The 14,300-nt window shown below is 35.5% G+C and overlaps 2 protein-coding genes across 11 annotated transcripts in view; both read right to left on the bottom strand.

Moving 5' to 3' along the window:
• Nucleotides 1-14,300, bottom strand: part of LOC132909878 (zinc finger protein ZFP2-like) — a 60,253-nt gene that overhangs the window by 23,670 nt on the left and 22,283 nt on the right. Inside the window, exon 5 of one of the 10 annotated variants that reach the window (XR_009658634.1) lies at nucleotides 1,593-3,026. The exons of 5 other annotated variants lie outside the window; for them this stretch is intronic. Coding sequence is in view for 4 of the 5 variants with exons in the window: in XM_060965045.1 (XP_060821028.1) it covers nucleotides 9,955-11,632 (1,678 nt within the window). In the remaining variant the exon portion in view is untranslated. Of the gene's footprint in view, nucleotide 1; nucleotides 3,027-3,591; nucleotides 5,727-8,931; nucleotides 11,633-11,910; nucleotides 14,296-14,300 lie in introns of those variants that run through there. 4 more of the 10 variants (XM_060965051.1, XM_060965050.1, XM_060965045.1 and 1 more) reach the window with 4 other exon arrangements.
• On the bottom strand, nucleotides 6,297-8,329 carry LOC132909902 (zinc finger and BTB domain-containing protein 41-like). Its single transcript, XM_060965123.1, is given in 2 exon segments — nucleotides 6,297-7,244; nucleotides 7,247-8,329. Coding segments are annotated over 2 exon segments (1,317 nt in total). The 5' UTR covers nucleotides 8,055-8,329; the 3' UTR covers nucleotides 6,297-6,735.

The following is a 14,300-nucleotide window of genomic DNA, read 5'->3' as shown; positions in this document are numbered from 1 at the left end:
CTAAAAGCGAAAAACAAAGTTGCATTAATTGGAGGCCCGATTTTGCTATATATTTATTTCGTGGAGGACGTATAAAGTATTTACGTTGCTGACCATTTGTACCAGGACTATTCGTTATATCCGCTGGAAAACTCTAAAAAATTTTGTTTTTTATACCACATATGTATATATATATATATATATATATATATATATATATATATATATATGATACGAATGAAGTAACATGAGTAACGAATTAATGAAATAGATAGAAAATAAAAGAGATAAAAGATAGTCAATTAGCGTTAAATGTCGGTACATATTTCTGATACTTATGATCGACAATGTATTTATTATCCTAGTAGATTTGTTAGGATAGAAATAAATACATGTGTTTCCTTCTTCCGAGGGACGCCTTACGTAGCTGCTGAAAAATGTTTCAAATATGTACATTATATCCGTGTATGTTACTGAAAGGAAACTAAATAAAAAATTAAACCAAGTTTGTTACACATGAAAAGATTCTTCTTATAATTAATTACGTTGGTTCAATTTTATTTCACATATACGATAATATTAAATTCAATATTTTATACATGAGTATTGAATATCAAAAATAATCATCTATAAATGTGGAAAAAAGAATGAAGAAGACCGTACATTGTTGCGTACGAATATGGTGTTTCTTCTCCACTAAAAGAAGTATACTAGATTAGTAGTATGTTAAACACTAACAAAAAGGGTTATTTTTGATTGAAAAAATTATTCTTCTGTACAGTATATCAGTAATACAGTCCATGAGAACTAAGGTATTTTACATGATCTTATATACTTATATATTTTCCTTTTTTTTTTTTCAAATTTACATGAGATATAAATTTCTCTCGTAAGAATATCTGTTTCTATATTACATTTCTTGTATTACTGTTATATTCATATATATATAAAAGACATTTTCGTGTAAAATTTTGTCGATTTACAAAATCTGAATTTCTGTTAAATCTTAATACGATACCCAACTAGAAAGAGTTTTATATCAGAGAATGATTTTCATTTCTTATGTTACATTAAATGTATATCTACGCTGTACAGAGTACTTACATTAGCCTGTTGAAACGAATCGAAGGCAACCAGCATCAAACATCGCGATCGAAATTTTTATGAAAAACAACTTCTTTAATTAATCAACGCAAATGTCCATTTTCATAAATATATAATACGTATCTTCTAAGCGAAATGAATATCTTTTCAACGAAACAAACTTTTATAGATACAAAAAATTCCATAGAGTTTCACTTCGCTTGAATTAACATTCAAGATCTTTAAAATTAACAATTAACTATCCCCCTGCAGCTTTTTATTATTCAATGAAAATGCATCGATAGGAACAATTTAATATTAGTATTACAAATTACAATGTAATACAATGACCGTATTACGAAAGATAAAGAAAAACAGGAGAGAAACTAACTATAGGAGAGAGAAATGGTATTTTAAATAAAACATTAGTAGGAAAAGAATAATTTAAACTTAACTACCTCATATAATAACTGCAAGTATTTATCACATTCAACCAAAACTCATTTTTTCAAAACAAGTAAAAGACTTACGTATTACGTAGCCTGGTGAGTATAGTGCAGCCGTATCGATCGCGTACTTGAAATTCGAAACTTACAGAAATTCAGCGACTCAATGAAACACTTAATTACTTCACAGAATGCATCAAAGGAAGCTTCACCGTAACAGTCCCCAAATCAATTAATCAACAAATATTCGAGAAATCGATGCCCTCGATCACACGCTTTTCACGTCCTAACGTTACATATAAAATGGAAATATACAAAAGTGTCTCGTCACACGTTGTCTGTTCGTCTTGCAATTACTTGCTACTCTTGTTCACGATTATTTTGTCTTGTACACCATGTAGCAGGTTTGTTATTTTAATGGGAGGAGGTGGTGGGTGCACCCCAGGGTGCTTTCTGCGATGCAACATCATGGGTGACCTCTGGGTGAAACTCTGACCACAAATGTCGCATACGTAAGGCCTTTCGCCAACGTGCGTCAATAGATGAATCTTCTGTGAGCTGAGACATCCAAAAGTTTTCCCACAAATCGCGCACAAATAAGACTTCTCCCCGGAATGAGTCCTCAGATGCTTGGTGAGGCCATATTTCGTCTTAAATTCCATCCCGCATTGTTCACAAACGTATTTGATCTTGTGCAGCTCCATATGGTTATCTAAATTCTTCTGCGTCTTGAACTTTTTCTTACATGTCTGACAGGGGAACTTCTTCACCTTCGTCTTGTGTTTGTAATGCTTATGGAAGTACAGCGAGCTTTTGCTGGGATAAGACGAGCCACAGATATCGCACACGCAAGACTCCGTATCATGATCTTTCACATGTGTCGTATAATCTGATTGTACCTTGAACATCTTTCCACATTGTTCACATTTATAGTTGTAGTCTTCTGTGTGCTTTCTAATATAATGAATCTTTAGATAAGGCTTGGTGCGAGCTTTGAAGTCGCACAGACTACATGCATGTAGGTTTACCGGTTCATCGTGAACCTCCATGTGCCTGCTTAGATGAGCTGTGGTTTTGAATCCTTTCGCGCAAATAGGACACTTATGAGGTCTCGAGTTACTGTGCTTGAACATGTGCCGTGTATGTTTGCTTTTACGATCGAAAGTCGCGTAACATATCTCGCACGTGTGTACTTTCTTTTTAGAGAGTATTGGTTTCACAGATTTATTTTTCTCCTGTTCTTGCTCCTGTTCTCTCTTTCGGAAGTCCAAGGGGGCGTCGTCGAGATCTTCGAAGGAATCGTTGCTACTTGAATCGTCCTTTATTTTTTCTTCTGTCTGATTTGTCTTTGTTGAATGAACGTCATCTTCTTTTGCTGGTTGAGCCTTCTTTTCTTCGGTGGAACCCGGTGGCGGTTCCTTCATCATGAACACACTCAGCGACGTCGGTATCCGAAAGTAATTATCTTCTAGTTTTACTATCAGAAAAGTTGGGGCGAGTGGATCTAGCGCATTGTACCTAAAAAACCATAAAGCTAGTCAGTCGATTGCGATAAAGATAGTCACTCTTGTGATTGGATGAGTGAGAGGATCGTATAATTTTTTGTTTTGTTCTGTTTCTTTCAGTTTTGCTAAACCGCGCACGAGAGCATGCACCTGGTATGTATATAAGATCAGTAGTCGTTTTAAGAAACTTGTCACTTCAGTGATTTCAGTAAAATTTGTTATGCTCTTCCTCTAGAAGCCTCGAATGCCTATAAGATTTTTTGGTATGTGTTTCGATTATAGTCACTGTGTGTTTTACGCAACTTACGTATAGTTATTCTGTAGAAGAAAGAGTATTAAGTTATTTTAGTATAATAATCGGTAGACAATAATGGAAGAACAAGATAACAATAATCATGTACATTACATATGGTACAATTATATTATAAAATTGGGGTATTTTTAGGAAATATGCAACAGTTGTTTTCTATATATATATATATATTGGTTTAATATAATTTTATAAGTACGACAATATAACTTGATCTTGACAAATTTAACAGATCTTTCTCTTCCAACGATACTATGTAGAAAACGATTAAAATTCTTTTATTACAAATGTAGAATATTAAAAATAGGATAAAGTGTCAAACGTAAGTATAAAGATTGTTTAATGCGTCAAGTCACAAGCAATTTTAATTTTGCTACCTCGTTTAATGTCTGGTGCTATGAATAATAATTTATTTCCTATTCAGTAATACAAAAATATAAAAAAATTAGAGCTTATTTAGGATAAGTTATTGTTATATTTCAGACATTATAAAATTTACAATAGTTATGATTTTGTTTTCAAAGATAGTAATCTAAATATATACAAATATACAAAAATGATCTATCTATCTTCAGACTTTAGTAATCAGTAAAAATGATAAATGTGACTACTTATTACAGTCATGCATATGTACATATGTACATATATTGCTATCGAAAATGGAATTCAGCATTTTTATAAAAATAACATCTTAAGATAAACTGTCGTTTCAAAAAATATTATTTGCTTTATATGTATGTATGATGGTTGTAGTTTGTTGTAAAAACCTGTTGTAAAAAAGAAGTATAGCTTGTAATTTGCAGCTTTTCTTCAAAGAAAAGATACGTCTAATAAAATTGATTGTAATATTTTTACAAAAGAGAATATCATCACATATATTAGTCTATAGAATATCACATATAGATTAAGATACCTAATATACCATGGTATCAGATAACTGAACAGTTTTCCTCTTCAGAAATTACCTACTAGATGCCACAGGATCTCCATAAAATTACAAAACATCAGAATTTTCATTCTCACAGTTGCCACTTAGTATTTTAATGAAAAATTTCAAATGGTTAACCATCTCAACCACTTGGCATGAACTCTGTCGTCAATATTAAAAATTTTAATTACTGCACAAAATATAGAAACTGCTCCTCTGTAGTATATCAAACACACAAAATCACAATTCTCCACTCACGAAGAACGTGATTTCAAATCGATCATAATCTCGCGTCCAAAACGCAACTTTTATCGATCTGATTATTCTGCAGTTTCTGCAGATAACTCCTAGCCAATTCAGCAATCTGTGGATGAGTCGAGTGTAATGGAGGAAGCGGTCCAGGATGATGCCTCCTGTGTCTCAATAGGCTAGAACGTTGCGTGAAATCCTCTTCACAAACGTCACATTTATAAGGCCTGATTCCAGCATGTGTCAAAACGTGTTGATAAAAATTGCTGCTCGAAGGAAACTCTTTCTGACACAAGATACAGGTCAAAATCTTCGCCTGGCCATGTTTGAATCTTCTGTGACTCATTAATTCACGAGTTCCACGATACTCTTTCCCACACTCTTCACATTTGAAGCCTTTCTCGTGCAGCCTCAAATGGTTATCCAATCTACTCCTGTGAAGAAACTTCTTGCGACATAAGTGGCAAGTATGCTCGTATTTCACTTCCTTCGTACGTTTCTGATGCCTCCATTCGTGGCCTTTCACGTTTTTTACTTCCTTGCCACAGAATCGACAAATCTGCAATTCTGAAGCATGTGATCTCTTCATGTGATGCGTCAGATCTATCTTCAGCTTGTAGCTGCGACCACAGTGTTCACACACGTATTTCGACTCGTAGTCGCTGTGCGTACGCATATTATGCCTCTTCAAGCTGTCTTCGCTTTTATATTTCACGTGGCATATTTTGCATTCGAAGAAGTAATCCGGTCGATGGATCATCTTATGTTCTTCTAAGGCTCGAGCTGTGTGACACGCCCTTTTGCACATATCGCATTTATACGGTTTCCTGTGTACATACGTCACGTGATTTTCCACTTTCTTCGCGTTATCGAAATGCTTTTCACAGAAGGGACAAGTGTTTTTAATTTTATCCAAAACTTGATCCACCTCGACTTCGTCTTTCTTTGAAGCGATGCATTCGGCTTCTCTCTTCCGCGAGGATGTTTGCACATCTATTTTTGAATTTCTTGAATTTCTTCTGGCATTTCGTGAATTTTCAGAGTCGTATTCCGAATCGGTGGATGAATTGCGTTGCTGCGATTCTTTTGGATTTTCTGATTCCGTGTGCTTGAGATTTGATGTTGTGCTTTGTGTCGATCCTTCTCCTGAGGGCTTATCGGTCGCTATTAAACAGTAAGACGAATTTCTTTCTGGGTTTCTTTGCTGTCGTGGGACAGGTTCTTCTCTGAAACAAGGATAGTCTGTGTGTCAGTGCGTGAGAATTATATGTGGTTTACTTATATAATTTATATTAAAATAATTGTATATGTATATGTAATAAGTGAAAATATTTCAATGTACAAAGCAGAGTTTTGAATATTCGTAAAAAAATTATTTCAGATACGAATACTACTGGATGAGATGCTTTCTTCGACAGGAACGATTTATAATATAAATATATAATATAGAGTATAATATATATTCATGATTAACATCTGAAATATATTAAAAATGTAACTTACTTTTGCGTCGTTTAATACACACTTTATTGTATAAACTGTGATATTTAAATGTCAGTATTTTCACATAAAATACATGAAACCATCAGTTCTCGAAACACTTTTAAATTTCTACACCTAATAAATAAATTTTGCTATTTATTAAATTCAACAAATCGTTTTTATATACTGATTGTTTGTAATTAAAAATATTAACTAAAAATTATATTTTTTTACATGTGTTTAAATCATTTAGAACAGATTATTTTCTGTAAATTTTATTATAAAAACAATAAGTTTTCTGTGAATACTTTAGATAGCTTAACTTTATTTAAATAAAGTGACATCTCACAGCAATTAACAATAAAGGGCATTAAAACATAGCATGCTTTAAATACAAGCATCTATCATAATTTCTTCTAAAATTCATACTTGTCGACAAATCTTTCTGTCGTGTTCTCTATACAATATTAAAATATTCGTTTCGATTACAATCAGTCTCAATAACACTTATTATAGACTTACTGTAAACATCGATATAACGAAGCGATAAAATCAATTCGTAAATGTAATAATCTTTGTGGTTCGTATTTATCATTAATTACCATATAGAACAAGATTCTATACAGTGTCTCTTGTGTATATTTCTTCACAAGCATTTCGGTACTCTCAGAAGTCTTCTTGTAGTCGAATTTTTCTTAAGTTATTTTTCTACGATAAAACCCACAATGTAGTCACGTTACGATATTTCACGTTTCAAGCGTTAGAAAGTCTCATCAATATATTCTTCGCAATATCTGCTATGGACGTGGTTTCTCTAAACGGAGGATGAGTCTTTCGATATCTCGAGACACTAAATCTCTGCGTGAAATCTTCCCCACAAATATCGCATTTATTAGGTCTGATACCCTCGTGAGTGAGCACGTGTTGATAAAAATTGGTCGTGCTAGGGAATGATCTCTCGCAAATGGTACACGTCAAGCTACGTCTATGTCTCATGATCTTGTGACTAGAAAGAGAATACGGCGAAGAGAAAACTTCGTCGTATAAAGTGCACTTGAAACCATCCTTATGCATAAGCAGATGATTGTCAAAGTGGTTACGAGTCGAGAATTTTTCACGGCAAACATCGCAACTATACTTGAAAGCGTTTCTTTTCACAGCCTTGTCGTGCTGCCATTTGTGGTGCGTGATGTTCTTGACAATCCTACCACAAATTTTACAGACGTGATGACCAACCAAATCGATCTTCAATTTAAAACGTTCCCGCAGTGATCGCACATGAACTTCAACTCCACGTTGCTGTGCACGCGATTATACTTTAGTCCTGCTTCACGCTTGTATTTTAAATGGCACACAGGACATTGTAAATACTGACAGTCTTCGTGAGTTATCTTGTGCTTTTCCAGGAACAATTTCGATAGATACCATTTGTTACATTTGTCACAAGAATGAATCATCTTGTGAAACCTATGGATATGTCTTTGTAAACAGATCACGTTCTTAAACACCCTTTGACAAACTGGACAGATGATTTCTAGGTTTTCTAGAATTTCATCCATCCCTTCGTCTTCGGTTTCTGGGTCGCGAAATTTTAGTGACTCTGTCTCGTCTTTGGTTTCTAGGATGGGAAACTTTTGTGATTCTGTCTCGTCTTGTTCTTGCTTTTTCTCTTCTATTTCGTCCTTCGAAAAGTCTAATAGGATCTCCTTTGCGTGTTTGTCTTCCTCCATTCCACTTTGATCTTTAATGTACTCAGTACATTGTACTCTACTTTCGTTTAATGCTACTTGCACCACTAGATATTCTCTGTTTTCTAATACTTTCAATTCGTTTTCGATCGATATCGTTGACGTGTCCTCTTTTTGCACATTTCCCATCTGTTGCATTATATTATCAATTATTAACATTTTATTGTCTTCCTTTGACGTTTCATATAAATTGGATTTTTGCTTGATAGATAGCACGACCTTTTTCATGTTCGATATAATGCCACCTTTATCATAAACAGGTATCAAGATATTTTTAATCACGTTTAATCTGCCAGTGTTTGTGCTCTCGATCGGCACTAACATTTTCCTAATCTCGTTAGTCACCGGATTTTTAACCGAAATCAACGCTCGTTTCGCCGTATTTATTTTCTGATCATCTGGAATTTTTCCAGCCGTATCGTTATGCGTTTCTATCAACAATGAATCACTGTTAATTAAATTTGAACAATTGCTAGTACTGATAATATTCTCGTTCGGAATTAAATCCACGTTCGTTCCATTCTGTGTCGTACTATCGGTTAAAGTGCTTTCACTTTTCTTCAACGTTCGCGATTTAATCACTTTCTTAGAACTTCTTACAAATCTTCTACGTTTCTTCGCGTTTCGTTTGGAAACGCTTTTAGATCGAGCGGCACTCGATTAAAATTTTTGTGGTCCGGGATTCTGCGACACAATAAAACGAGTTGTTGCGTTGAGTTCGGTGGCTTCGATTTTTCCGCCATCCTTGAATTCCTGAAACACCGATTCGTTCAGTTAGTCATAGGAAAGAATCAACGGTGCACAACGAGAACAAAAAACACTTAGAAATTGGATGGATCTGGTTACAAAATACGGTTTCAAGTCTGTAACAGTCGACGATCTTGTTTATTTATATTGGATTTTTCCTGTGGATCTTATAAATATTAGTTTGGGAAGATAAATGGACAAATAAGATTTATATAACGAATGTTTAACAATTATTAAAAAGAATTTAATTAAAGGAACAAATGATCCAGTATAAACAATAAACGCCTCGAATGTTAATAATGAAATTAATGTGAACTTGTAATTCGTCGTATTTTAAATCAACAAAATTTCATAATTTCTCGAAAACATCTAAATTGGATACGTAAAGCTCATTCTTCATCCACTCTTACAATCACGGTAGAACTTACAAATGCGTCATTTTCTATTTGCTCCCTTCGTTTTTTCTTCGTAGGAATTGTACTTTTTAACGATCTGAATTTTTACATTTCCTATTTACTCTTTTATTTTACAGTATTTATCCTCTGTACGATGAACTATATACATCATTAAGACTTACGTGAAACGTTTGATTTGAGAATTGTCAAACTGACATTTCGTCTGATAAAGAAAAGTCACGTTGAAGTGTCTTACGCACCTTTTGACAACAGAAGGATCAACACGTTGTTAGGATATAACAATGCAGATTAATATTTCAGGTCTTCGAACAGAGAAACTTTTTTCGGAAAATCACTGAACTGAAAACTCCGTGAGAGATCTTTTTTATTTCGTTGTAGAACTGCGATCAGTTTTAAAAGAACAAGATTCATTAAAGAACGAAGAATGGAGATGACACTTTACGAATACCATTATCTAAGTGATAAAAGAAATAATAAACTTTGAAGTGTAATCCAATCGGATAAAATAAAATATGAATATAACAATGCTTGCTTAAATTCTAGTATAATTATTGCATTTAAAGTCAAGTGAGATATATAGCTCCCCACTAGTCAATATGTCGAGATTCCTCTCGTGTTTCACATAGACTTTTTAACAAGAAACAAAAGAATATATAAACATTATATGAAAACTATAAAATTTATAAAAATATTTTTAAGAAAATGTTATTAGCAACTGTATTTTTCTTTGCCAACATAGACGACAGCTTATCTTGTAAGTAGATAGATCGCCATCGAATATACTTTTCGATAAACAGACAACAAATAATAAACAGAAAATGAAGTGCTTATTTTCCAAGACTTACAACGAAAACGTCCAATTTATCAGAATTTAAGCGAGCATCGTCCCTAAATTCTGAAAAAAAAAAAAGAAATTAATCTTGACTATTCTTCCATAATTCCGCCTTTTATAAAAAAGTATTTGTATCCCAAAATTCCACCATCAACTTTACGTCAAGTATTGTACACAATTGTATGTGTCAATATTTTAACCTGCATACTATCTAACACCTTAACAAAAATTAATGTTCGTTATTTTCGAGTTTATTTAGTTTCGAAGGAGCAGGCAGCGGATGACTTCCGCGATGCTTACGACGATGCGTCATCATGCTTCCTCTCTGAGTGAAACTTTGACCACATAAATCACATACATATGGTCTTTCACCAGTGTGAGTTAACGTATGTATTTTAAGCGAGTTTGATCTGGCAAATGTCTTTAAACATATTTTACACTGATACGGCCGTTCGCCAGTGTGTTTTCGAAGATGCAGCTTTAACGAATAGTTCGTGGTAAAGGTCTTGCCACAGTGGGAACACAGGCAAGTTTGCGAGTGTAGAGCGACGTGGCTACGAAGATTATGCTCGGAAGCAAATGTTTTGTCGCAAATGACACACTTGTGTTGCTTGGCCTCCGATTGGCTAAGCACATGATGATAAAAATCACTTCTAGATTGAAATTTCTTTTCACACAATGTCCTTAACATGTCCAATCCTTCCTTAGGAGCTTTGTGCTTCAATAATAAATGATTCTCCAAGCTGTTCCACGCTTTGAATTTCCTAGAACAGATACTGCAATGATGCAGAGAACTGATTTTCTTGTTCTTTTCGTGCTTTAGTTCGTGATGCACAATATTCTTCACTTCCTTGCCGCAGAATCTGCAAATGTAAGTTGTATTCATGTGCGATCTGTGGATGTGAAGGTTTAGGTCTAGTTTTAATTTGAATTGTTTCTTACAGTTATAACACTTAAATTTGGGGTCTATGTCACTGTGTTCACGGGTCTGATGATTCTTTAATCCTGTCGCGGTTTTGTACTGCTTCTGACAGACGGAACACTGATAAAACGAAAGTACATCGTGTGTTTTCTGGTGTTCTTCTAGAGTAAAGTCGGAGAAGAAGCTTTTATGACACTTGTCGCAACTATATGGTTTCTTATGTGTCTCGAGGACGTGCTTTTGCATTTCGTCCTCGTCTCTGAAACATTTCTGACAAAATGGGCAAATGTTCTTTAAATTGTCCAATATTTGATCCACTTCCTCCTTGGATACATCTGTCGATGTACTGTCCAGTTCTAACTTTGATACTTTCTCTGTTTCCTTTTCTATCTTCTGTTCCTTTTGTTCCTCCTTTTCTCTTTCTTGGCTCCTCGCCCTTTTTCCCAATAACGTACCCTGTTTCTCTTCGTTTTCTTTCTTCTCTTTTTTCTTACAATTCACCTGCTTACTTCCAGCTTTATTTGTTAATGAAGTTCTTTTCCCTGTTTTCTTTTTTGACGATAAACTCAATTCCGACTTGATAGGTACAATGACCTTTTTAATTTCGTAAGACATCGATCCATCCTCTGCTGGAAAAGGAATTAACACACTTTTGATTAAGTTTAATCCAGACTCGTCCCTTACTTCAACAGGTACCAACATATTCTTAACTTCCTTCGTCACTGGATCTCTAACAGGCACCAAAACAGTTTTCACCGAGTCCACGATCGAATCATCAACTATTTCTCTTCCTAAAGTGCAACTACTATCGTTAACTTTGTCTTCGTTGTCTTTGACTGTCCTCTGACTGTTCTCGTCGTGATCTACTTCAACTTTCAAGAACATGTAATTCTGTATCGTGGGACTGGAAGCTGGAACAGTAACTTGGAACAGCACTCGATCATTTCTACCCTGGTCCAGAGACGTTTCTGCGATCGTAGACCTCCTGAAACATCCATTCGTTTAGTCAATCGTAAGAAAGCGATCAGTATGCTAATTTGTGGCAAAGGAAAAATAAGAAAGACAGGAAGGAGGATCGAGAGGATCCTCGAGGATCAGAGTTGCAGATTGGTCTTCGTCGAGTTCGATGTCACGTTTATTCGCATGATCCCTGTATTCTGAGTTTTCAGGGTTCTATATGTGTTAAACGAAAATGGTGAGGAGCGTGATATGGATAAAAATAACGGTGTGAGTATGTACCACATAGTGAGAACGATCGAGCGATTTCTGAAAAGGATTTAATTAAAGGAACAAAGAATTCAGTACAAGCAATGAATGTCGTCGAACATTGCACTGAAACAATTCGGTTTTCGGATTGATCGTGAATTTACACTCAGTATCACTACTTACATCAGTAAAATTCACAGCTTCTAGAACAACCGACGTTTATTAAACTCGCTCCCATTCTCTCGCTTTCTTTCTCTCTCTCTCTCTCCCTCTCTTTCATTCTGTTTTTTCGAAATCATCATGAAATTCGTAAGGCTCGATTCATATTTAACGATCTATACCGCCGTGTATTTGCACTGCTCCCTCTGTAATCCTTCTATCATTCACTGTACTTTACACAAACCGTTTGTTTAAGTACATTATCTTATGTACATATTCAAGTCTTATTAGTAACTAATTCGAATATTTATCGCTAACAAAGCAGTTCTTGCAGTCGGTTTTCGACCTATCATTTTTATACGGTTCTGTAAAAGCTTCGTTTGTCTCCTGCGTATATTTCACAATATATTTTCTAATTCGAGACTTAACGATACAAAATAACGCTAGAGGCTTAACAGAAAATGAATATTGTAAAACGAACGGCGTACAATCTCCCTCTGCAAAACATCGACATTAGGTAAAGCAGCTTTTATTCAATTATAAAAAGTATCGTTATCATAAATAATTTCACCACTTGTCAAGCGAACGAGAAATACAGTTCCTGGTCATCAAGTTAGAACCACCTGCAGAAATTTCACGTTTTCACTTCCGCTTTACGATATACGACATACACATGAACTATGTCAGTTGAACGATCGTCTCTGTATGTCCAAATTGTTAATAATTACAGCGACGAGCAAAAATATCGACACAGATCAGACTTTCTTGTAGAATTCCGTATAAATTCGTAAAACACATTTACTAAATTATAGTTTAGTAAATTAATTAATTAATTAATACGAAACAAATTGAAAAGGATTTATATCGTAATGGAAGCGAAAGAGAAGCTACGCAAATATCATTATCAGATCTTTCATCATAATACCTTCATTAATTTAGATTGTATATATCAGCGAAATTAATAAGAAGTGGTTCTATTTCAATGACAAGGGACTGGGGTTATACCGTAAGACTTACTATGCTGGAATAGCGAACGAAAGAAGAAACTTAGAAGCGCACTGCGAAGCGTTACGTAAACAAAGAGTTCAAACTCTTGAAAGCGAAATCTTAAGTCTTCACATATGTCTTCCATGATATAATTCAAATTTTTCAAAATTCACTAAACTCTCCATCTTTCTGTGTATTCTAATTTCCACCAAACAATCTGCAATGCCCAGAAAACGCTATAACTTATGTCCATCACTCTCGAGTCTGCTAAGAAGTAGAGGAGGCGGCGGAGGATGACTTCCGGGGTGTTTTCGTCGATGCACCATCATGCTACTTCTCTGAGTAAAACTCTGCCCGCACAGATCACACACGTATGGCCTCTCGCCCGTGTGTGTTAATTTATGCACTCTGAGCGCAGCCGATCTGGCGAAAGCTTTCGAGCAAACCATACACTCGTAAGGTCTCTCCCCTGTGTGTTTTCGACCGTGAAGCTTCAACGCGTGATTGGTTGCGAATTTTTTGCCGCACTGGGCGCACAGGAACATCTGCGAGTGTAGACCAACGTGATTACGAAGATTCTGCTCGGTAGCGAAACTCTTGTTGCAGATATTGCACTGGAACTCCTTCGGCGCGCTTTTTTGAATTCTATGAATTACCCGTTTGTGTGCTACCAAGTAGGACTTTTGGGAGTAGGCGTTGCCACAGAATTCGCAGATGAAGGTCTTTCTGCCTAGATGACTGGCCTTGTGGTCCTCCAGATCGTAATTAGACATGAAACCTTTGTCACATTGATCGCAACGATAACGAAAATCACGCTGGTGAACTCGACGATGATGCATTCTTAAAGAGAATTTATTTATCGTGGTGAAACCGCATACTTCGCACGCGTATTCGATACCACGGTGGATCTGAATGTGGTTGGACACCTCTGAGGAACGTTTAAACGCCTTGTCGCAGATTTCGCATTTGTAAGGACGAAGATCGCTGTGCTTGATCATGTGACGCTTGTAGTCTCCTTGTCTGTCAAAACGTAACTTGCATGTGGAGCAGATGTATTGTTCTTGATCTTCGAATCTTTTATTCTTCCTCCTCTTTGTAGATGAATTTGTCAGTGAATCGTTGTCAGAATTTGTAAGGTAATTTGGCTCCTTCGAGGTACGATCTTTTCTATCAGACGAAGGATTCACTTGCTCTGGCGATGGTTCTGACGATACGGGTGATCTTGATTCGAAGATCTTGATAGCCTGGTCGCCGCAGTCTTTGGATTTCGCGTCCCATTGTACGACCCCGAGAGTTCTGCA

This window comes from Bombus pascuorum, chromosome 8 (genome assembly GCF_905332965.1).
Source record: "Bombus pascuorum chromosome 8, iyBomPasc1.1, whole genome shotgun sequence".
NCBI classification, from domain to species: Eukaryota; Metazoa; Arthropoda; class Insecta; order Hymenoptera; family Apidae; genus Bombus; species Bombus pascuorum.
Note: the sequence above shows the minus strand (reverse complement) of the source record. Positions and strands in the feature narration are given on the sequence as shown.